Source organism: Alexandromys fortis, unplaced genomic scaffold (genome assembly GCF_014885135.2).
Source record: "Alexandromys fortis isolate MF-2015 unplaced genomic scaffold, M_Fortis_MF-2015_v1.1 scaffold_25, whole genome shotgun sequence".
Taxonomy (NCBI): Eukaryota; Metazoa; Chordata; class Mammalia; order Rodentia; family Cricetidae; genus Alexandromys; species Alexandromys fortis.
Genome location: NW_026067904.1, coordinates 10,529,267 through 10,554,630, shown reverse-complemented (window position 1 = coordinate 10,554,630; position 25,364 = coordinate 10,529,267). Strand labels below are relative to the sequence as shown.

Below are 25,364 nucleotides of genomic sequence, written 5' to 3'. Positions count from 1 at the left end.
GAGAAGGCAGAGCTGCGTACATCTCTGGCTATGGCTCCGGATGGGGGTGGAAGGCTGCGTCACTCTGTGGGTGGCTGGCCTGTACTAGGGAGGTGTCCTGGGCATCTACTGTACATACTTCTCATGACCAGCACGAGGCAGCTGGGTGGGCACGGAGTGTTCCACCTTCCCTGTTCTGGCAGAAGCAGTTAAGCTGACCTGGGCCTTCAAGGGGCCGTGGGCTGGTATTGTGGCCTTTCTCTTTCTCTTCCAAGGGCCTGCTATCAGGGATGCCAGCCTCCCACTTAGACAGGCTGTCTGGGAGTAGCCAGTGGTATTCGGCCTTGGCCTGGGAAGACTGTGAAGTAGAGTTTTTGGTACTTCTGAAGCTTCAGCCTGTCTGTTGAGCCCTCGGGGAGAATGTTCTCCACGAAGCCCTGCTGCTAGCCTCTTTAAAGTTCCTTCACATTGGCATCAGCTCCAGGTCATAGCTGATTCAGGTGTGGCGCAGGCAATGTGTCCCTGTGTCTACAGAGTAGGAACGGTTTCTCAGGCACCCAGCAATTCTGCCTTCCTGGGTTTATTTTAAAATAAATAAAATTTATTTTTGTACTATTTTCCCAATTTATCCACGAAGCACGAGTTTCTCTGGCTGACTTACTTATCTGGCTAATTCTAGGCTGGCCATGTCTGTGGAGATGATGTTGACATCATAGACGGACGGCCCACGGGCTCTGTGAGGGTTTCCTTTGGATACATGTCCACACTAGAAGATGCCCAGGCCTTTCTCAGGTTCATCAGAGCCATGTGCCTTCGCTCCCCTGGTGACCAGTCTGTTCCTCAAGCTAGCACCTATGATGCTGGAGCCTTATCCTCAGAGAGTGACTGTCACTCACCTCTGGAAGATGCCTGCACAGATGCTACAGTTTGCAATGACTCCTGTCCTGCTACAAATACCGTGGACCTGGACCTGTCTCTGAGCAAAGCCAGCAGCATTGAGCAGACCCTTCCAGAGGAATCTGCAGGTATCCCGAATGGGGACCTTGGGGCCCACGTTGTCACCAACATTTACCTCTACCCCATCAAATCCTGCGCTGCATTTGAGGTAAGGGCTTCACAGAAATGGCTGCCTTGTTCCTTTCCTTGAGCACCATTTCCTCCCCTGCCCCCGCTTTTGGGAGACTGTGTACAGCACTTTCCCCCCCTTTTTTGACAAGAAGTGAAAGAGCAATGTAGCAAGAAAAGCAGGCAAAACTCAAGACAGAAGGTTGTCCTTGGAAGAGTTATTTTCCTCCTGAGTGTCTTGATAGGGTTGAGTTTTTAAATCTGACACTGCTTGCGGGGACCTCCAGAGGACCCTGGGTTTGTGTGCATATGGGTTCATATGTGTATGGAGGTGTGTGTACATGTGTATTCATGCATGTAGAAGCCAGAGGATGATGTTAGCTGCCATTTCTTGGGTGCCCTCATGTTGCATGGTGAGGACCCTGCTGCCCGGCTAGCTTATCCCCGAAATAGCCCTTCAGAAATTGTATTAATTAAATCACTATCTCTAGCCTCTTATTGGCTAACTCTCACATCTTGATTTAACCCATTTCTATTAATCTGTATATCGCCACGTGGTAGTGGCTTACTGGCAAAGATTCAGCATGTCTGACTCTGGTGGCTCCATGGTGGCTCTCCCTGACTCTGCTTTCTTCCTCCCAGAATTCAGTTCTGTTTTCTCCACCTACCTAAGTTCTGGCCTTTCAACTAGGCCAAGGCAGTTTCTTTATTCATTAGCCAATGAAAGCAATACACAAACAGAAGGAACTCTTACACCACCCCATCCTCACCTTGATTTTAGAGACCGAGCCTCTCACTGGCCTGGACCTCTCTTCATAGGCTTAGTGAGTGATTACCTGGACTTGGTCATTTTCCTGTCTCCACCTTCCCAGTGCTGGGGTTACACGTACATGCCACCCCACCTAAGTTCTTACCCAGTGATTTCCTGGGGACCTGACTCAGTTTGCTTGCACAGCAAACACTTCACCAGTTGAGCTGTCTCTCCAGCCGAGGCCTAACTGCCTGCGACTGTAGCTAGGTGGATATTCGGGCTCTTTGCTGAAGCAGGTGATTTGCCTTGTTCCATTTGACCCATAAAATGGTTATGTGAGAGGCATAGTAACAATATCCCTAGGTCGTCATCATGGAGCCCGAGAGGACCAAGGCTAAACACCTTGTCTAGGCCACCTGCAAGAAATGGTACTTGGGTCTGCTGATCCAGGCTCATATTCTCCCATGATTCCTCTGCCCACCCCGTGGAAATAAACTGCTGTGGGTCATTGTTTTGTATCGAAGGAGTCAACCAATGATGACCCCCAAATAGTAGGAAAAACTGCAGTTGTAATGCTACTCCCTAAGCAACATGACACTATTCACGGAGCACTTGCGTCATGTCAGATAATGTAGGTAACTTAGAGATGGAGCATTTTATGGGGAGATATGCACAGGTTATGTGCAAACCTTATGGTTTAAGAAGAATGATTTGAACTTCCATAGACAGGGGCTACTTAGGGGATCCTGGAAGTAATCTTTTGCAGATACTGAATTACTTCACACCCCAACATGCTGTTGTGGCAATCCTTGCATTGGAGACAGGTGGTATGCCTTGGCTGCCAGCCAACCTTAGTTACCTAAAAGATGATCTTTATTGTGGCCAACTTGAGGCTGTAAAGATCCAAGACTCCTGATCTCACTCTGGGACAGCACAGTCTCAGGGATGGCACACTCTGGGATGGCACAGTCTCAGGGATGGCACAGTCTCAGGGATGGCACAGTCTCAGGGATGGCACAGTCTCAGGGATGGCACACTCTGGGATGGCACAGTCTCAGGGATGGCACACTCTGGGATGGCACAGTCTCAGGGGTGGCACAGTCTCAGGGATGGCACAGTCTCAGGGATGGCACAGTCTTAGGGATGGCACAGTCTCAGGGATGGCACACTCTGGGATGGCACAGTCTCAGGGATGGCACAGTCTCAGGGGTGGCACAGTCTCAGGGATGGCACAGTCTCAGGGGTGGCACAGTCTCCTGGTGGTTCTATGGGAGACTGGATATATAAAGTGTCTCTCATAGGTTCATGTGTTTGAGCACTTTGTCTCCACTGGTGGTGCTGTTTTAGGATGTTCTGGGATCTTTAGGAGGTGGATTCAAGCTGGAGGAAGTGGTTCTTGAGGTCCACAGCTTAACTCAGCTTCTGTCCCTCCATGGCCTCCTGGTCTGGGGAGATGTGAGAAATCAATCTCAGACTTGTGCTACCATAGGCTCAAGCTGTCCCCACCATGATGGGTTGTGCCCACGAACCTGGGCCCAGACAAACTATTTCTCCTTTAACTTGCTTCCTGCTTCCCCTTTTGCCTTTACAGATGGGTGTGTTCACAGGTCAAGCACAGGAGGGATACACCAGGATTCTGGAGCTCAATAAGAGTTGATTTTTTTCTTTCAATCCATTTACTAAGGAGTCTCAATCCTTTTGGTTGTAATTGGTGTTGGGCTATAAGACCTGGGCATATGGATGTGCTTTGTGTTTAAATTCTGTACAAATATGAACAATGCAGGTTTGATGGTTTATTTTTATTACCAGCTTGATATGAACCAGATTTACTTGGGGAGAGGAAATACCAGTGAGGAACTATCTAGATGTGGAGTGTTTCCTTGATTGTTAATTGAGGTGGGAAGATCCACTCTGAATATGGGCAGAACCATTTTCTCGGCTGGGCCCTGAACTGTGTAAGAGGAAAGCTATCTGAGCATAATCAGAGGACAAACAGGCGGCATGGGTGCATTTGTTTCTGTCTGCTCTGACTGGACATGACGTAACGTCCTCGAGCCCCTGCCTCTGGGATGTCCCGGCAGTGATGAGCTGTGACATGGAATCATAAGCCGAATAAACCCTTTCCTCCCTAAAGTTGCTTTTGGCTAGGGTGTTTGTCACAGCAATTGAAAATAGGGCAGCAAGAAAACTTGCACATTTGAAGCAGGCCAGTTCAGTGACCTTTTTAGTATAGTCACATGTCTGCAGTGTTGAGAGACACCCGGTCCAGCATCCACTGCAGTGAAAGGCTATACAGAAAGTGGGATCTGCGGACACCTATGGGGAGTGATGCTAGCCTCGGGGTTAGAAGAGAATTGCTACTGCAGACCCTGCACTCCGCATGCCTTGCATGCACATGCCTTGCCTGGTCAGTGGAGAAGGGTGGAGACCGGTTCTGGAGATGGACAGGAAGGTCCATAGCATCTCCTTTGCCAAACTCTCTCTGTCGTGCATTTTCCTCCTTTCATCCTCTAAGAGCGTGCGCTGAATTCACGAAGGTCATCTGTGTTTGGGTAATGATGTGAATGACTTTGGGGAGCCCTGGCCTAAATCCCCCACTTCTGCATAGGTGACCAAGTGGCCTGTGGGGAGCAAAGGGCTGCTGTATGACCGGAACTGGATGGTGGTGAATCACAATGGCATTTGCCTGAGTCAGAAGCAGGAGCCACGGCTCTGCCTGATCCAGCCTGTCATCAACCTGCAGCGGAAGACCATGGTCATCAAAGCCAAAGGTATGAAAAGGGTTCCTCTCTGCAGGGTCACCTCTAGGGACAGATTTCATCCTCTAGTTAAAACTCAAACCAAACCAAAAGGCTCGATGTCTCTCTTCTACCAAATGTTAGCACCATTTCTAGTAAACGAAATGATGTCCAGGAAAGAAAACAAAAGCTGTGCTCTTCTTATTTTGAGAAGTTTGTCAGAGGTAAGGGGATATAAACCTGGGATCTTAGGGCTCTCAACACTTGAATTTTTTTTTTTAACCTTTTAGGCTTTGGTGCTTTCCTTTTGATTTTTACTGTGAGCCATGCACACGCAGAAGAGGTGCAGTCAGTTCTGTGCAGTACACTTTCTATGATGATGGAAGGGTTCAGCATCTACACTGTAGAGTCTGGCAACCACTGGCCATATGTGGCCACTGAATCCTCAAAATGTGGTCAGAAGACAACAGAACTAAATTTCAAAATGTATTAATTTTTTGTTTTGTTTTGTTTTGTTTTGTTTTGTTTTGTTTTGTGAGACAGGGTTTCTCTGTAGCTTTGGAGCCTGCCCTGGAACTCACTCTGTAGACCAGGCTGGCCTCGAACTCACAGAGATCTGTCTGCTTCTGCCTCCCGAGTGCTGGGATTAAAGGCGTGCGCCACCACCTGCATCAAAATGTATTAAATTTTAATTCATCTAAATAGCTACACGTGGCTTACGGCTACAGTGTTCACCACCATAGAGACAGAAAATAGTATTTAACACAACTCTGCCATTCAATTTTAACAAATTTAATGCTTGGTTTAATTTCTTAAGATTCTCTCTTTCCTATATTTCTTTTTTTTTTCCTTTTAAAAAGCACAGTATGCACTCTGGGAGGCAGAGGCAGGCGGATCTCTGTGAGTTCGAGACCAGCCTGGTCTACAAGAGCTAGTTCCAGGACAGGCTCCAAAGCCACAGAGAAACCCTGTCTTGAAAAACCAAAAAAAAAAAAAAAAAAAAAAAAAAAAAAGCACAGTATGTGTGTGTGAGCGTGGCTGCCATGTGCTATGGCATGTATGTGGACATCACAGAACCACTTTTAGGGAGTCAGTTCTCGCCTTCTACTTTGTTTTTGAGGCAAGGTCTCTCTGGTTTCTGCTGTTGTCCTGGGTACCCCAGGCGAGCTGGTCCTTGAGTTTCTGATTCTCCTGTCTCCTATTCCCATCTCATTGTAAGTGTGCTGAGAATACACAGGCAGGCCACCTATTTGGCCTTTTATGTGCTTTCGGGATCAGACTCAGGCCATTAGACTTGGGTATTAGGCACTTTTACCCACGAAGCCAATGGTAATGATAAAAATTGTTAATACATATATACACACATATGCATATTAGATATTATGCACATATATGTATATATCTGTATATTTATCTATATATACATATACACATATATGTATGTGTATATGTAAACATATAATTCTCTATCCCTCTCTTGCATCTTGCCCTTCCCCACTTATAGAGAATATCATGACTTTCCACTCAACTGTGGCTGAACTTTCATGATGTTCTACATCTATGTCTTACCATCCTGAAAACAAAATAAGAAACTACATCTATGTCTTTTTTTTTTATTTTTATTTTTTTTCGAGGCAGGGTTTCTCTGTAGCTTTTGGTTCCTGTCCTGGAACTAGCTCTTGTAGACCAGGCTGGCCTTAAACTCACAGAGATCCACCTGACTCTGCCTCCCGAGTGCTGGGATTAAAGGCGTGTGCCACCACCGCCTGCTACATCTATGTCTTTATGACGTTGTTTCTTGCCTTTTTTTTTTTTCTGATTCTATGGTTGAGTTTTCCTTAAGCCAATAGGTCAATATTTTAGAGTTCCAAAGCAAATACTGATATTGACCCTTTGTACATGTATATATTTGGCCAGCTACCCCTCAGCACAAGTACAGAAGAGCCCGTCATCCAGGAGAAGTTCATGGTTCTACCCCTTGTAGTTTCTCTTTACCCAACCTTAATGTCTGATGAACAAAGAGACTGTGGAGTCAATGACATCTTGTAATATGTGAACTTTAGAAACAGTTTCTTTCACTCAGCGAGATAGTTTTGAGATCTACCTGAGTTCTACATGTAACACAGCACGGAAGCGCATGTCACTGAGCAGTGTCTCCGAGTATGGATGTAATACAGTGTGTTTGTGTATTGTTTACCGAAGGATATCTGAGTTGGTGGTGATTTGGAGGCAATTTTAAATTTTAATACTTATTTATTAATTTAGTATTTTTGATTAGAAGAATGACACATTTTAAAAAACAAATCTTGCCAGATGGTAGTGACTCACACCTTTAATCCCAACACTCAGGAGGCAGAAGCAGGTGGATCTTTGTGAGTTCGAGGCCAGCCTCGTCTCCAGGAGTTCCAGAACAACAAGGACTACACAGAGAAACCCTGTCTGGAACTCCCCAAACCCCCAAGCCCCCAAACCAAGAAAATCAAAACTAACTAAAAACAAGTCCCTCTTGCTTGAGCCTCATGTTTCCCATGTCTTCCCAGTCTCTCCAGATTACTTTGCTAGGTACAACTAGATAGTATCATGTTGGTCTTTTTTTTTTTTTTCAATTAGTGATGTTGAAACCTGTTTTTCTTATACACTTCTTGTTCAAATTCTTGTACCCAGGATATTAATACGCTGTTATTTAACCTATTACACATGTATGTTAATCCTGTATATGTGTGGTGTATATAACAATTGAGGAACATTGGATTCCCTCTCCAATCCCATGAATGCAGCTTTCTAAAGCAGTAATGCTTGAATCTAGTCTGATTCTGGAAATGTACACTCTCTGCCAGTATCTTTTTTCCTTTTTTTAAAGATTTTATTTATTTATTTATTATGAAGAGGGCACCAGATCTCATTACAGATGGTTGTGAGCCTCCATGTGGTTGCTGGGAATTGAACTCAGGAGCTCTGGAAGAATAGTCAGTGCTCTTAACCTCTGAGCCATCTCTCCAGCCCCATCTGCCAGTATCTTTACAGTATCATCCTGCCTGTCTATTTCTCCCATCCTAGTACCAACCAGACCTGACCCTGCTGAGCTTCTGAGATCAGATGAGAGCAGATGCATTTGGGGCAGTGTGGCCATATGTTGGCTGTCTGTTTCCAAATGACTTGGGGTAGCTTAGAGAACAATGACCTCAGAAGGTGGAGACTCACAGAGCAGAGGAATCTATCAGAGCAGTTTGCAGAGGTCCTGGGGACTGTGGGTGTGATGGTCCAGTGCTGATGTTCCACCAGGAAGTTCTTGAAGCATGTACTATGGTGCTGATAGTGAAGAAGAGAATCTGTGCTATTCATTTCTAAGAGCCAGACACGTTCCTCATCTAACCAAAGCCCAGTCATTAAAATGGATGTGTTTCCCCATCTAACCAAAGCCCATTATTAAAAGTAATATATCTCACAACAATGAGCATTCGCTTGCACAACCATTCATTTGGTGAGGTGCTGAATTTGCTTCTACCTTCTGTTCACTAGGGATGGAGCCTATAGAGGTGCCGCTTGAGGAAGACAGCAAACGGATGCAGATTTGCCAGAGCAGAGTGTGTGCAGACAGGTGAGGCTCTGGAGCAGGTAACACGCATAGCTCTGTGGACACAGAGGCCAGAGGGAGGACAGAGCTTTGCCTTATAGGATGGATCTGCCATTCTGTCTGCCTCACTCCACCCCAACCACACTGCTTCTTTGTATCCTTTACACCCAACCAGCAGGCTCCATTTCATTCTGTATTTGCTGCCCTCTCTGCCTGTCCTGCTCTTCCCTACCTGTGACTCCTAAGGAGAATTTCCTGCCCCACCATCTCACTCTCAGCAGGAAAGTTTGGGTTCTAGAGCGTCTGCATCCCTTGTGACCTAAATATGACCTACACCTAAGAACATGGAATAACAAACTTTCCAGTCATGAAAATCCTATTAGAAGGTGGGTGCTGGTGGGGCACATCTTTAACCCCAGCACCTGGGAGGCAGAGGCAGGCAGCTCTCTGTGAATTCGAGGCCAAACTGGTCTACAGAGTGAGTTCCAGGACAGCCAGGGCTACACAGAGAAACCCTGTCTCAAAAAACCTAAAAAAAAAAAGAAAGAAAGAAAGAAAGAAAGAAAGAAGAAAAAGAAAAACCTGTCTAAGCTAATACCACCCAACCTCTGTCAATAAAATATGCAACCATAGGCAGTTCACTAGAGACTTATGTGTAATAGGTGGAGCTGGGAGACAGCTAGGTCAGTCAAGTGCTAGCCACTCTACCATGGGGATCAAGCTAGGTGTAATGGAACCCTTGTAACCCCAGCATGGGGAGGAGGAGGAGGCAGGTGACCCCTGGCATTTGCTGGCCAGCCCACCTAGCCAAATTGATAAGTCTCATGTTCCAGGAGAGACTCTTACAAAAACCGTGGGCTGGAGGGGCGCTCAGTGGTTAAGAACACGTGCTGCTCTTCAGAGGACCTGGCTTTGGCTCCCAGCACCCACATGATAGTTTACAACCATCTGTAACTCCAGTCCCAGGGGTCTGACATCCTCTTCTGAGTTCAGCAGACACAAGCTATATAGGTGATGTGCATACATGCACACAGGCTCAGGTTCATAAAATAAAAGTAAATTTTTTTTTTTTTTTTGGTTTTTCAAGGCAAGGTTTCTCTGTAGCTTGTCCGGGAACTCCCTCTGTAGACTAGGCTGGCCTCGAACTCACAGAGACTCACCTGTCTCTGCCTCCCAAGTACTGGGATTAAAGGCATGTGCTACCACTGCCCGAAAATAAATAAATCTTAAAAAGAGACATATAGTTAACAAGTTGAAGTTTTTAAGGAAATAAAGGTGGACGGCTCCTGAGGAAAGAACCCAAGTTTGACCTCTGGCGTCCACATAGAACACATATGCTCCTGTACTTGCACACATATGTGCACCCCCAGAGGCAAGCATGCATCCTACCCACCCATCCCCCACCCCATAACGTCTAGACTATGAATTATCTATTAATTATTGCAAACTTTCTGATGGAAAGAAATACAGATAGCAAATGTGTTTCCTCTGCAACGGCTGTGAATTCAGTCCCCCAAGACATCATGGGATTTGCTAAAGTTCCATCCAGAGTGAGCTCAGGTGACTGTGTCAGTCACCTTTTCAGGGCTGTGACCAAATCATTGGGAAGAGCCACAGAGTGGAGCAGGGTTTATTTTGGCTCTTGGTTTGAAGGTTTGGTCCCTTCTGATTGGGAAGGAATGATGTCAGAAATGTCTGCCGGCAGTGGCCACCAGAGTTCAAGGGTGTTCAGTCAGAACTTGACAGGTGGAAAGCGAAGAAGAGAGAGTGTAGCTGTTGCGGTGGTTTTCTCTTATCTGCCTGTTACAGGTAGGGACATCAGCCCCTGGGGTCGACACACTCAGGGTGTGTCTTCCTTCCCTCAGTTGATCGCTGTGGAAGCTCCCTCATGGAAACGCCCTCACAGACATGCCTAATGCTGCAACTCACTGTTGTCCCAGCATTTTTATTCCAATCAACACGCCAGCCAGCCTTAGCCACAGAGCTGACAGGCAGGGCTCCCTCTAGGACTTGGAATACTACACCACTGGGAAAGAAGAGAAAGGCGCTAATGTGGTGTTGATGGCGAATTGCATGTCTCTCTCTTGGCAGCTGAAGTGTTGAGCACAAGCGATGTTTTCTTGCTGGTAGAGTTTGTACTGTTTAAGCAGTTTTGACAATTTAAATATTCATTCCAGTACATTCATCAGGACAATGAATCTCAGGCAGACATTTTCCCCCACATTACTACACACCAACCTTCTGACAGGAAGAGCTACATTTAAATGGGATATGTGCAATTATTTTCATTATTTGTTTTGTGTGTGTGTGTGTGTGTATGCATGCATGTGCCATGGTATGAGGAAAACTTGTGGGGAGTTGGTTTTCTTCCTCTACCATGTAGGTTCTGGGGATCGACTCAGGTCATCAGGATTGGCAGCGAGTGCCTTAGCCTACCGAGAAGTCTTGTGATGTGGGAGTGTCATATATCAATCTGTTGATTTCATTGGTTAAGTAATAAACACACTGCTTGGCCTCATAGGTTAAAGCATTGGTGGGAGGAATAAACAGAATAGAATTCTGGGTGGAAGAGGAAGTGAGGTCAGACTCTGCTCTGCTCCCGGAGAGACCGGACAGCTCTGGTCTGGAGCAGAGACACCATGATGGACATAGGCTAGAATCTTCCCGCTAAGCGCACCTTGGGGTGCTTACACAGATGATTAGAAATGGGCTAAATTAATATGTGAGAATTAGCCTAGAAGAGGCTAGATAGAAATGGGTCAAGCAGTTAAATGAACACAGTTTGTGTGTTGTTATTTCGGGCATGAGCTAGCCAAGCGGCCGGGGTGTTGGGGACGCAGCCCCGCCGCTCCTATTTCAACAGTCTTGCCTGTCTAGAATATGTGCAGTTGTTTTTTTTTTAACTAGGTCATCAATTTCACTTGGCTGCAGCTGAGATGAACACCGTGTTTTGGTTAATAATGCTTTTCAGACATCTGGAGGTTGGAGGCACTTGGACTTAGAGAGCCATCGTGATGACTGTGATCTTGGTGTGGTCTCTGAGAGCACAGGGTTGCGGGGAGGGAGGACAAGTGCTACAAACTGGTTTCTTGGTCCCTGGTCTTCCTGGAAAAGGAACTAGCTATTTTCTCCCATGAAATTTAAGTTTTTAACAGTATCTGCTTTCTAACCCTAAGATACTGTGATCCCAAAGTAAGATGTGACCTTAAATCTTGTGCTATATAGTTTTAAAGGCTCTAGAGTAGTCTAGAGTTTTGCTTTATTTCATGTGCATGAGTGGTCTCCATGAGGGCACCAGAGCCCCTGAACTGAAGCTATAGACAGTTGTGAGGTGTCTTGTGAGCTCTGGGAGCTGAATTCAAATTCTCTGGAAGAGCAGCAAGTGCACCTAACAACTGAGCTGCTTCTTCAGCTCCGGATTCCACAATTTAAAACACAGATCAGCAGGTTTGCTTACACATCAGTACCTTGTGTGCACAGCATTGAAGGCTGTGAATGAAACACATCAGCCCATGCGATCTGAGTGTCAGAGAAACCGTTCCATCAGCCCATTGTAAAAACCAGGACATGATTCTGGGTGGAAGACCTTATTACGGCAAAATATCACTCCGGAAATCTCAACCCCTGAGCTTTGTGCTCCCAGGTTCGTATTTAGCACGAAGAAGATCTTTGGGAGTGCCCGCAAAGCTCTTTGAACAGCTCCGAAAGCCCCCCCCCCCCCATGAGTCCCACCTCACAGTCGTCTTGGGCCTGGGAGATATCCAGGTAGCTTTCCAAGATGTTTGCTGCTTCCGGCTGTCTGCTAGTAGGGACATTGAAATGTTTTATTTTGTGTTCTTATTTTAATTTGACTGTTTTCTATTTGAATAATCATTCAAAGAATTTTGACAAAAATTTATTGTCTTTGGTTTTTTTTTTTTTTGGCCAGGGTAAATACTTATGACTGTGGAGAAAATGTTTCAAGATGGCTGTCAAAGTTTTTTGGCCGTCCATGTCATTTAATCAAGCAAAGTCCTGACTTCCAGCGAAATGCAAGGAAGACACCTGAAAAAGGTATCTCATTGGGATGGGGTATTAAAGGGCTGGAGCCCTAGTTATTCTGCATGGGTCACGCTCGGCCCAGAAAGTGGATTCACTGGGCAATGGGCTCCTGACATCATCTTGTGGCTGCAAGACACACTGCAGAGTTCTAACCTGGGAGTTTTGTGGCCTCCTTTGAGGCTTGGAGCCCAGCTTCATTGTAGTAGGAGACATGGGAGCACAGAACCACAGCTGGCACTTGGAGAAGAGGCAAGCCTGGGTGTAACAACGGTGTGGGCACAGAGGAGAGGAGAGGCCTGCACAATGTGGAGCCCGAGCCGGGTCGTGGCACTTATGCCTGCTTCCAGGATGCCATTCCCGGTGCAAAACTCTCTGGGTTTAGCTGGCCTTCCACCAGTTTTGTGTTTGGAGAATTTAGGAAAATAATTAAGTTTCATTATTCCCCAGAGTATTCTTACATTTTCACCTAAAGTTGCGGAGGTAGTTTAAACAGCTGCAAAAGATGGTATCTGTAGAACGTTTCATTTATTTTTTGTTTTATGTGCTTGCATGTCTGTGTATCATGTGTGTGCAGTGCCCTTAGAGGCCAGAAGTGGGAGTCAGATACCCTGGAAATGGGATTGAAGACAGTTGTTAGCCACTGTGTGAGTTTTGGGACCTGCCCCTGGGCTTCTGGAAGAACAGCTGAGCCATCTCTCCAGTCCTGCCACACATCTTACTTAGTGTTATTTTGAGCTGAAACTTGTACAGGATTTTTTTCCACCACGGCCATAGCTAATTCAGTACTGTGATAATCTTCTTAATGCCATAGCTATTTAGATGTCATGAGTTTTCATTAAAATATGTGAGTATGTAAACGTATCTGTTTGTGTCTAATGTACGTATATGTATGTATATAGCTCATATACATGTCTTCTTAATGTGTATATGGTATGTGTGTGCATGTGTGTGTGTTTGTGTGTATGTATGGGGTGTGTGCATGGGTATGTGTATAGTGTGTTGTAAATAGTGTGTATGTATGTATGGTGTGTGTGTGCGTGAGCACAAATATGTACCTTGTTTGAGGCAGAGTTTCTGGCTTCCTGCTGCATGATGGACCTCAAGCTCCTAGAAATTCTGGTCTTGCCTCCCATCTCACCTTAGGTGTGTAGGAATCACAAATGCATACCACTGCATCTAGCATTGCATGGGTCCTGACAATCTGAACTTCTGCTTTCATGCATGCTTTATTGGCTGAGCCATCTCCCCAGAGACAGGGTTGCTCTGTGTAGCCCTGGCTGTCCTGGAACTAGCTCCATAGATCAGGCTGGCTTTTAACTCACAGAGATCCACCTGCCTCTGTCTCCCTGAGTGCTGGGATTAAAAGTGTGCACTACCACACCCAGCTTTTGTTTTGTTTTCAAGAAAGAGTTTCTCTCTGTGCAGCCCTGGCTATCCTAGGACTAGCTCTGTAGATCAAGGATTTGCCTGCCTCTGTCCCTCGGATACTGGGATTTAAAGTTGTACCTCCATGCTTGACATTTTAATTCTTTTCTTTCCTTTTCAAACTTGGATTCCATCTCTTTTCTTCAGTGGAATCTTGTCTTAGAGTTATTCTATGCATAGAAATCTCTTATTGGCCACCTCACATCTCTATAAAACTAAAAAAGAAATATTAATAGAAACATATGCAAAGACTTTGAAGTTTGCTTAGACCATCTGGGTCTAAGGGTTAGGAAATGTCCAGATTAAGTTCTTATAATTCTAACAGTGTCTAGTCAATCAAAACATCATAAATCTATAATATATTTTGAAAAATAATTATTGAACATAGAGAACAAATCTTGGAACTCTGTTATTGGGTAGCTGGGCTCTCGTTTGGTCCCCACATTTGGGAGTGGCTGTCATTTACAGACAGACCTGGGGTGCTCAGCACCACCCACTTCTGGGAATCTCATCAAGCAAGAAGAGCTGGATCTTGGTTAACTGGTTAGCACACTGCCACTCGGGCCTTTCTTCCGAGGTCGGTGACCGGAGCACAGGGCTCTAACGTGAAATGCCTTTCATGTCTGTCACTCGACAGCTCAATTAGGCCCTGCAGTTCCATAGCCAGTAAAGGCCTGGACTATGCCTGACCTCTGGGAGGATCTTTTGCCCAGGCTGTGGAGCCTCCAGCTGCGGCTCCAGGGTTTGAATGGGACTTTTGTTTGTCCTGCAGGAGGTGGTCATCCCCGGGGCAGTGTGCCTTTCCTCTGTGACAGGGGAGCCGGCCCTTTGTAGACGATGACACGGCACCTTCTTAGGCAGACCAAAGAGGACAGAGGGAGTGGACCACATACTCTGGAGACCACAGTCCCTGCTTGAAGACCCAGCCAGCCCTTTTATCACCAACTTGGATAAAAGTAGAAGAATTTTAGTTTCTTTCAAAGTTTTTCTTCCTTTTCAGTAGCTTTGAATCTTCTGGTTATTTCTGCATAAGTACAATATGCAAACCTGCTGATTGCCAAAGACTGTTCTCTCTCTCTCTCTCTCTCTCTCTCTCTCTCTCTCTCTCTCTCTCTCTCTCTCTCTCTCCTTCCCTCCCTCCCTCCCTCCCTTCCTCCCTCCCTTTAAGGCCTTTGTGGGGTTGGAGAGATGACTCAGCGGTTAGACTTACTGGCTGTAGAGGGGTCAAGGATACCACAAGAAAACCCACAGAATCAACTAACTTGGACTCATAGAGACAGAATGGCAACCAGGGAGCCTACATGGTCTGACCTAGGCCCTCGGCATATATGTTATGGGTGTGTAGTTTGGTCTTCTTGTGGGACTCCGAACAGTGGGAATGGGGGTGTTGTCTCTGACTCGTTTGCCTGCTTTTGGGACCCTTTTCCTCCTATTGGGTTACCTTGCCCAGCCTTAATATGAGGAGAGGTGCCTGGTCTTATTGCAACTTGATATGCCATGTTTGGTTGATATCCCTGGGAGGCCTGCTTTTTTTTGAAGGGAAAGAGAAGAGTGGATTGAGGTGGGGACTGCGGTTGATATGAAATATATAATAGAAGAATTTTTAAAAAGGCACTGGCTGCTCTTCCAGAGGACTCAGGTTTGATTTCTAGTGCTCACACAGTGACTCACAACTATCTGCCACTCCAGTCTCAGGTGATCCAATGTCTTCCTCTGGCCTCCGTGAATGTGTAGGCAAATACCCATATGAATTAACGCACACACACACACACACCACATATACACACACACACACCACATATACACACATACACACCACATACATACATACACACCCCACATACACACACACACCACATATACACACATACACTATATACACACACCACACACACACACACACATACACACACACCACATATACACACACACACCACATATACACACACACCACATATACACACACCACATATACACACACACCACATATACACACACACCACATATACACACACACCACACACACACACGCACACATACACACACACACATATGAATATAACTGATGGAAGTTCTAAGCCTGTATACATTGCAAGCCTCTTTGTTTTAACCAGTGCAGGCGGGGCTCACTCCAGCCCTGCACTGTTGCTTCCAAGATTTGTCTCTGAATCTGAGTGTGGTGGCACATGCCTGTAACTTGGGGAGGTAGAGGCAGGAGGACTGGGAATCTGGGGCCCGGCCTGACTGTGTAACAAAACCCTGCTGCAAAAACAAAACTTTTGGTCAGAATAAATTCACTTCCACATTTTATTATTATCTCCTCTGGATCATTTGAAGCAGAGAGCTAGCATATTCTGGGATGGCTAGCCCTGGGATTTACAAGCGGGTGTCACTGAGAGGGGCTTTTCACATGAGTGCTGGGCATTGACTTAGGTCCTCATGCACGAACCACATGACTTTTCTTTGCTCTGTCTTTGGAGAGGTTTGAGCCATGCTTAGAACAGTCTCGCTTCTTTCCCCAGGGCTGATGTTTTCCCTTGTGGAAGGCATCTGCCTTTACAAACCACAGGCCTTGGGAATGCGAGGCACCAGCGTGGCCTGGAAAGCAACCTTTCTTCCCTGCTTCCCTTTCAGGGCAGTCTCCTGGCACTGCCGCCACCCTGTCCCTGGTGAACGAGGCGCAGTATCTGCTGGTGAACGCATCAAGTGTTCTGGAGCTTCAACAACAGCTGAATGCCAGGTTAGACCCTTTCCCTGGGGACAGGAGAGACATGTATAACTATTTGCCCTTGGGGGGCCTGGTACCCACCGGGGAAGGAAAGATCTGGGAGTTGGTGAGTTCAGACCCTTCAGTTACAGGTGAGAAATGAGGCCCGGTGAAGTCAGCGAACACTTGGGGAAATTCTTGTTTGTGTGCCTTCCTTCCTCCCTCCCTCCCTTCATCCATTCTTCCTTTCCTTCCTTCTTTCATTCCTCCCTCTGTCCATCCATCCATCCCTACCTTTCTAAATTGATTGTGTGTGTGTACACACATGTGTGCATATTAGTACAAGGGTATACATGTATTCAATTGGGTGTGGAGGGTAGAGATCACTCTTAGCCTGCTTTCCCAGTCACTCTCCACCTTGCTCACAGATTGATTAGGCCAGGCCAGCCAACTACCAAGTCCCAGGGATCCCCCTGTCTCCTCCTCTCCAGCACTGAGATTACAAGTGGGGGCCGCCAAGCAAGACTAGAAAATGTGTGTGTGTGCCTGCCAGGGATCAACTCAGATGCACAGCATTTGACCAGCTAAGCCATTTTCTCAGCTCCAGTCCCTGTTAATAATTCTGAGAGCTCTCATTTACTGCCTGTGCCCATCAGCCTACCGTTGCCATAGCAAAGGTTTGGGACAATCAACTTGTCAAGAGAATGCGTGTCTTCTGGGGTGCCAGTCATGTTGGCGGCCCCGTGGCTTGGGCCCCATTGTGGCAAATCTCAGCAGGAGTACGTGGTGAGAGAACAGAGAGGGGCCTGGGACACCCCCTTTGAGGACACGTCTCCAGTGACCCAAACACCTCCCAGTTTGGGCCTCTTAAAGCTTCCACCATTTCTGGTGGGACAATGATGGGGATCCAGCCTCCACTGTGGGCTTTGGAGGATATTTAAGGTCAAGACTGTAGCATCTGCCTGGCCTCTCTCTTGATACTCTCAGGAAACACGGAGAACCCCCAGCTCTGGTTTTAATTATTCTATTTCTACACCTTGTTTTAATTTGTTACCAGCTCGACCTGATTTCATTGCCCATCCTCCTCTTGCCCCTGTCTCTTAGGATGCCCGCCCTACTTCACACAGGAGTGATTATAAAAGCATTCTGAGCGTGACCACAAGCAGGTTTTTGTTTGTAAGATACACCTTCAGACACAGTGTCCCTGGCGGCTCACTCCCCACAGTGTTCTCCCGAGGGCTCAGATACTTTTAGGATACCATCCCAACTCTTGGGATTCTTCCTTAGAGGAAACGCAGGCCTGGTAGCCAGGGAAAGTCATCCAGCTGTCTTTCAGGCCTTGGCGGACACAGGCTTCTCTTTCATAGTCCTCAGGCTAGGGATGTAGGTGTGTACTCCTGGCACATCATGGGCCATGTGGTCTTGTGCACACATGTTCACACTTTGAACACCTACACATACAGCTGAAAGGGGCCACGGGACTCTCTTTGACCTTCCCTCAAGATTGGCAATATGAGTTTCTAGTCTTTTGAGAGAATACACAATAGGGTTCCTTGGCCATGGACCAAGTTTGTCTTCCTCAGGTGCAGAATTGTGACTTAGCTTTGGAGTTTCTGGTGTTCTGAATTTTCTCAGAACCAGGGAACCCTTCTTTCAGACATCCAGAACAGGAGAGAGCGGGTCCTTAATGTGGAAGGTTAGAAGACAGGCTTGCTGTGGCCCTAGTTCCTACTAGCAGGGCATATGCTTCCCACCAGCTGGAGTAGAGCAAGGATGTCTGGCCCCGAAGGATGTCATAGGTCAGAAACTGAGCCAGGCCTCAGTGTTTCTCAGTGTCTGTATGCAGATTGATCCTTCATTTGCGTGGTAACACAGTAGCTTTCAGAGAAGAAACCTCCCCTTCCACAAAGCCCAAAGGAGTTTGTACCAACTTTGAAAGTAAATCCAACTGTAGTCCTCTCCGGTGCTGGAGCTACTCACAGCTTGCAGTGAAGCTAGGATCTCCCGGTCCCAGGCTCCATATGCGACCCCTGCCATTCAGAAGGGATGTCACAATTCTTCCACGCCAACCCCACAGCCTTTCAGCTCTATCCCCAGAGCACATTCTACCATGTTCAGTGACTGTCTCCTGCTACGTCTCAGAATATTCCAATTTAGAAATTCTAGGAATTTGTTGAAGTATACAAAGTGCAAAAAAAAAAAAAAAAAAAACCCCTAAGCCCACAGCACAGAGAAGTTTACAGATGCGTGCACCCGAGTGACCCCCAGATCAGGTAGGGACCACACCCGACTGAAGCCACCCTTATTTAGATTTCTTTCACTGTAGACAGTCTTGCTCATCCTTTGATTTAACACAGTGTGTGCTCCTGTGTCGGGGAAGTCCTGAGAACTGTCTTCTGCGGATTCCTCTGAATGGACTGGGTGTATGGGAACCCAGAAGGTCATTTTGTAGATGCTCATGGCAATAAACAAAACTTTCAATCAGGAATGATATGAGTTGGCCTGGTGGTATAGGCTATAATCATGGTACTTGGGATGCCAAGGCATAGTGGAGGCCAAACTGGGTAACAGAGGGAGATCCTGTCCCATTAAACAAAGGATCTTTTCCTCTATGACCTTTTATATTTTTTTTTCTTATGTTCTGGCCTGTGTTAGAGAGTGTGGTCTCTGTGCTAAGAAGATCTTTGTCTGTCTATGTCTTGTCCCATGTTATAGAACTGGTGTTTCCTGGAGGCTTAACTTTTATTCTGTTCATCAGGGTTCTTCAGCTAAACTTGTCTTCCATTTGCTTCCTATGGGCTTCTCCCCGGAGGTGAGACCATATCCTAGGGAAGGGCTGTGGATGTGTCTAACAGATATCAGATGGGCGTGTCTTGCTTTTACACTCATGAGAGAAGTTTTTTGTGACCGTTTAGGCCTCAGGCATAGTCAGAGCTAGAGTGTGAAGTGTGTAGAACTGTTACAACAGTGTGGGCACCCGGCATCTCCCTCCGCTTACCCTTCTTGGTCTGTTTTAACAGTGACGAGCCTAGAAAAGAGGTGCCATTCTCAGTGAACGATCTCGTCTCCCGCTTCCGTGCCAACATCATCACCAAGGGAGCGAGGGCCTTTGAAGAAGAGGAATGGGATGAGGTTTCCGTCGGCTCCTTGCGTTTCCAGGTAAGTTTTAGGAGGTGGTTCTCCTTCCTCGAAGGCTGCACTGACTGTTGATCTCAACTCCAGAGCTGGATGGTGGCAGGTACCCCTCTCTCCACTTACCATCTTCTGTGTGCCGTGTTTGGGCTTAAGTCTGTTTTCTGGGAATGCTGTGTCCTCTTTAAAGAATCTGAGCTTCCCAGTGCTGTAGAGCTTGTAGGGGGACCCAGAAGCCTAGTGACCCCTTAATGCTTTCTGTTGCTGTTGCCTCTCCCTTCCCTTCCTCTCTCTGTTATCCCTTCCCTCCTCTCTCCCCTCATCACCCTCCTTTCCTTCCTTAGTCTACTTTTTCTCCCCTCTCCTTCCTCCTCTTTTCCTTCCCCTTTCTTTCTACGCTCCCCTTCTCTCTTCTTTTCTCCCCTCTCTCCTCTCCCTTCTCACCTCCACTCCCTCCCATTTCTTTTCCCTTCTGGCTTCTGCCCTTAATGGCAGCTGGGGAAGAGATTATAGTTAGAGGCAGACCCATTGTCATCTGCTCTCAGTCCCCAAGCCTTTGCAGGAGTCTTAAATGCATGAGAGATGGAAGGGAAACCGCGTCCTGCCTCTTCATCCTCACATGACTGACAAACTCATGAGCTCTGCCTCTGAGCCCGCTCATCTCTCTGCCTGTGAGCTTGGCCTTCCCTCCAGTCTCCTGCCTCAGGCCTTTGCCCTGTTGCCCCTTCTACTTGTTGTATCGCAACTGAACATTGGATTAGAGGTCACCTCAGCAATATGATTCTCCTCACTATGCTGCCTGTAACATCTGAGCGACCAGGGTGTAGATCATGTCTGCTTTTTTTCCCAGCTTGCTCTGGGACCTAGAGCATCCTGGTGGAGTCAGTGTCCAGTGAGCCATTGTTGGGAACTCAGACAGGAGCGATAAGGGCTATCTGGGGGCTGCAGAGGATGGCCTCACTGGTGGGCAATGCGCTCAGCTCTTCACTGGGTACGAATTGATCCTACTAATTGCAGGGGGTGTAACCGGACTGTCACACGACTACCTGTGTCCCCAGGCTCGTGCTTCAGTGCAACACCAGTCCGACATCCAGAAAAACAGTAAAAAGATCGCCATCGCCATCAGTGGACCTCAGGCCTGGGGCGGGGGATACACAAAAGGCCTGGTGATCCTTCTTACCCATGAACTCTGGAAGTTCCTACTGAGCAGTTACCAACTTGAAAGCCATTCTCCTTTCTTTCCTGTAAGCCTGGTTCTGGCAGTGTCTTGCCTGTCATTGTCCTGTCTGCTGGCCTCCTCTTCCATTCCTTTTCTCCACCACGGAATCTCCGTTGTTTTAGAAACATCTGCTCTGACTCAGCCTGCTGGGCACCAAGGTAGGCGCTAAATATACCCCGTGTGATATTTGGAGAGAGGGAGGGAGGACCAAAGGGAGGAAGGAGGAACGAGGGAGGGAAAAGTAAACTGTGCCAGGCTCACTATCAGAAGCCCACCTGACAAGAGCAGTACCCGTGTCTCCCCAGGGGCGCGGGGCCACACATAGAAAAGGCACGAAGAATCTTCCTGAGTGACATCTCAGCATGCTTTGCCTTCTATAGTCAACATTTCTAATGTATGGAAACAAACTGAAATTAAACTATTATGCTCTTTGGCCCAGTAATTTCATTCTGAAGAAAGCTATTGCATAGAAATGTTCGTGCACTGGCTGGGGAGGTAGCTCAGTGGTAGAGCACTAGCCCAGTGTGAGCAGTTCCCCAGTGGGGCAAAACCACCACTGTTAACAGCAACCCTGAGGCAAGCATGCAAAGAGGTGTAGTCAGGTTACTTACTAAAGTATGATTATATTGTAAAAAAATTAGGGAACATTCTGACTTGTATTGTAAAAAAATTAGGCTTGTACAGAGCTATTAACAAGGTTAAATAAATTAAGCCACATCTGTACAATGTAGTCAGTAAACAGGAAATAGGACAAGATACAATTAATTCTGTGCCTTTCAAAAATAAACACTTAAGACACGTCTGTGGATGGCAGTGGGTGCTATGGCAGTTGCTAAGGGACTGGAGCATCTCTTTGAGAAAGCAGCTTTTAACTGGATGCCACTAAGCCATCACTACTTTATACACATTAGCTCAACCTCACTCAGAGAAACCGATCCTTAAAATTCCAAACAGGGACTGGAGTGATAGCTTAAGTGTTGCAGTGAGGGCCCACTTGTTCATCCTGGCCACCCGCTGACTTAGCCCTGAAATAACCACACAGAAATTGCATTAATTAAATCACAGCTTGGCCCATTAGCTCTAACTTCTTACTGGCTAACTCCTATATTAATTCAACCCATTTCTATTAATCTGTATATCACCACATGACAGTGGCTTACCGACAAAGATTCAGCATGTCTGATTCTGGCGGTTCCATGGTGGCTCTCCCCTACTCTGCCTTTCTTCCTCCCAGCATTCAGTTCTGTTCCCCACCTACCTAAGTTCTGCCCTATCAACTAGGCCAAGGCAGTTTCTTTATTCATTAACCAATGAAAGCAACACACAAACAGAAGGACCTCCTATACCACTTAAGTAGTTAAGAGCACTGACTGCCCTCTCAGATGGCTCAGGTTTGGTTCCCATCTTAAAAAAAAAAAAGAATAAATCCAAGTAGGTGACTCGTATGCATCAAGACCGTCACTAAAAATTATCGAGACCATACTGGCTGTTTTTCTTTTGACTGAATACCTGATAAGAAGCAGCTTGAGGGAGAAAAGGTTTACTTGGGCTCATGGCTTCAGGGTAGATACAGTCCTCCATGGAGGGAAGGCGCGGGGCGGGGGATGGGAATGGCTCTCAGATGTGGTGCAACAGTGAGGCTGCTTGCTCATATCTGGGCCAATCAAGAAACAGTGAACAAAAAGCTAGGGCCAGCTCTAGGCCCTGCCCCCAAGTGACTACTTCCTGAGAGCAGCTCCACATTGTAAAGAGACCACAATGTGCCAAAATAGCACCCCAGGTGGGGGATTTTACATTCATAGCACAACAGAAGCTGAGTTGTTAGGAACTGTTTCATGGCTTCAAAGAGCTAAGAACATCAACTCAGACAGACCAAGCTTTCACCCTGAGAACTGTAAAGTGTGAGGAGGAGGAGGAAGAGGAAGTTCTTCCTGTACTGACATGGAAGAGGACCCAGGTGGCCTCTCAGATGTCAGTGTGCTTCCCACAAAGTTGCAGAGGCAGGGTTGGGTGTAGAACTTAGTTTGGGGTGATCGTCAGCCATGTAGCAGCCCTTGTCTCTGAGAATGGGGAGGTTGGATGGGTTCCTTTTCTGATTGCTGTAGTCACTGAAAAAGCAACTCAAGCGAGGAAGATTTAGTTTCAGCTCACAGCTTGAGGGTGTCGTCTGTCATGGTGAGAAAGATGGCAACAGGAATGAGGCGGCTGGTCACACAGAGTTCACAGGCAGGAAGTGGAGAGCGTGGATGCTGGAGATCAGCGGTGGCTTTTGTTCAGTCTGGGACCACAGCCCATGGGATGGTGGTGACTACATTTAGGGTGGGTCAGCACACACCCACTAGCACAATCTAGAAAGTCATAGAGTCTGCAGGAGAGTCTCCCAGAGGAGCCTAGATCTCCCCAAGCTGCTGTCTGTTTACCACAGGGGAGATGAGGACTGTGACTTTCCCTTTTTGACTCTGCACGGGCTTGTATTTTGGCTTGTTTCTCAACAGGCATTTATGACAGTAAATGCTTTTTAAAGATACATATTAAAAGAAAACTAAGGAAGGCTTAAAAAGGAACTGTGTATGGGTGCATATGTATTTATAAAAGAATATCTGGCACATGTCTTCTGCCACCTGAGAAACTTTTCTGAGGATCTTTTCAACAAAATGATGAGATTTTGATGCAAACTGTTGTCTGTGAAGAGAAGCTATCTGGACCTGGGTCTGGTGGCTGCTGTTGGTCCCTGGCATCCCTTCTGCCAGCTCGTGGGAGACACTGTTTTCCAGGGTAGCTGAGAGTGTCTCCATACGAGCTGAACTGGCCCCTGTCTCAGGACCCTCATCCCCAGCAGTGGGTGCTCCCACTTGAGCATGAAGGTGTGCGGGGCCTGGGCTTGGCGTCCCTCTGGTAGTGTCTGGACTCCCGGACACATCCAGATAAGCTGCTGGATGAGGAAATGGATCTTAATTGATGTTGTGAGCACCTGCTATTCTTTCCAGCACCCTCTACCACTCACAGGGCCTGGGAACGTGGAGCTCCGAACCACACGGACACCATTTCCCAGCAGATGGATGCCCATCAGCTAGAGTGCAGACTATAGCACAGGCCAGGGCTCAGCTGCATCAGTGAGTGCTTCTAACCTCGGCGAACCATACTGACCCACGAATAAGCAGAGGCACAAGCAGCCATGGGGAAAACCCAGTCACTGACACAGTGATCCTAGCTGTTCAGGTAGCTAAAGCAAGAGGATCTCTTGAGTTCAGTTCATGCACTGAGATTCTGTCTTTTTAAAAAAGTCCTTTTGCATCTTGCATGTGTAGTAAAAGAGCAATCTCATCACTGCCAAGATGTAAACTTGCTGTTAATATTGATGTCTTTCCCCTCTTGTTATGAAAGTGGTAAAGGCTCTGGCCAATGACTGCTGAGTCCTCTCATACCATATGACCTATGCCAAGCAGCTGGAGGGGATTTTATTTATTTTTGTATTGGGTATGTAGGCGTGTGTATCTGTAGACACCTAGAAAATATACATAGACTTTGCTTGCTTCTTCAATTACAGAATATGAATACCCCATACCCCCATTCTATTTCAAGGCCTTTATGATTTTTTTTAAAAAAGTCTTATGTAGCTCAGGTAAGCGTTGTCATGCTGAAGATAAATTTGAATTTCTCATCTTCTGCCTCCACCTTCTGAATGCTGGGATTACAGGCGTGGATTGCCACACCTGTTTTATGCAGGGCTGGGGTTGGAACCCAGGGCTTCATGCACGTGGGCAAGCACCTAGCTCACAGAGCCACGGCCCCAGCTTCTTGTAGATTAATTTTAATTCTTGTGGTAAGCATCACATAGATGTGTTATCTTTAGTACCATGTGATGTCTAAGATACAAGTTTTCCACACTGTCAGCATTATGCGGACAAATCCCTGCTTGTGATTCTGTGTTTATACTTCTACTTCCTTTGTAGGTTAAATCTCTGTGTGCATAGTTGGTGCCCTGAGCCTGGCTCAGTGGTGGTTTCTGTTTGTCTTTGCAGTTCTGAGTGTTTTCCGTCCTCAGGTTCCTCCCACCTCTAGGAACCATCGAGATCGTCTTCTGCGCCTTTCTTTCTCTCTGCTGCTCTTATGCAGCTGCCTTTTAGCCCGCAACCTCAGATGGTCCATTCCCAGGACATGCTGCAAAGAGGGGCTGCGTTTGTGCTCAGAGGTTGGTCGTATGTTTGTGATTCCACCATGCAAAGCGTGATGGCCTCATTGCATTTCCCTTCTCCCCTGCCAGGTCCTGGGGCCTTGTCACAGGTGTCAGATGATATGTATTGACCAGCAAACAGGGCAGCGGAACCAAGATGTTTTCCAGAAGCTTTCTGAGAGTCGGGGGAGAAAGGTAGGTATGCATGCCCAACTTGGAAGCCCCATTTTAAGATCTTGGCTTGCCATTGGCACATAACTATTCTGACAGGAGTACTGAGTAGTTTTCAGCAGTGGAGGGGCTGCTGTACTGCCCAGTGCTCTAGTCAACGTCCCTAGCTTGCTCCTGGTTCCCTATTGTTTTCCTTGCCATCAAATGTCTCATCCTGTGTTGGTTGCTATTTTATTATAAGCATTTTAATGTTCTCAGATCTTATTGAATATAGAAGGAATATAAAAATAACAAGGCTGGGGATGTGGCTCAGAGGTAGAGAGCCCATTCACCTAGCACGCACCGGGGTCTGGCTTCCATCCCTACCACCACATGAAAACATTAATCC

At 46.8% G+C, this 25,364-nt stretch overlaps 1 protein-coding gene across 1 annotated transcript in view; it reads left to right on the top strand.

Moving 5' to 3' along the window:
• Mocos (molybdenum cofactor sulfurase) overlaps nucleotides 1-25,364 on the top strand; it is a 48,823-nt gene that overhangs the window by 22,368 nt on the left and 1,091 nt on the right. Inside the window, exons 8-14 of the mRNA XM_050134861.1 lie at nucleotides 659-1,084; nucleotides 4,404-4,566; nucleotides 8,053-8,131; nucleotides 12,036-12,160; nucleotides 16,208-16,313; nucleotides 19,301-19,439; nucleotides 24,896-25,000. Of these exons, the coding sequence (XP_049990818.1) occupies nucleotides 659-1,084; nucleotides 4,404-4,566; nucleotides 8,053-8,131; nucleotides 12,036-12,160; nucleotides 16,208-16,313; nucleotides 19,301-19,439; nucleotides 24,896-25,000 (1,143 nt within the window). The remainder of the gene's footprint in view (nucleotides 1-658; nucleotides 1,085-4,403; nucleotides 4,567-8,052; nucleotides 8,132-12,035; nucleotides 12,161-16,207; nucleotides 16,314-19,300; nucleotides 19,440-24,895; nucleotides 25,001-25,364) is intronic.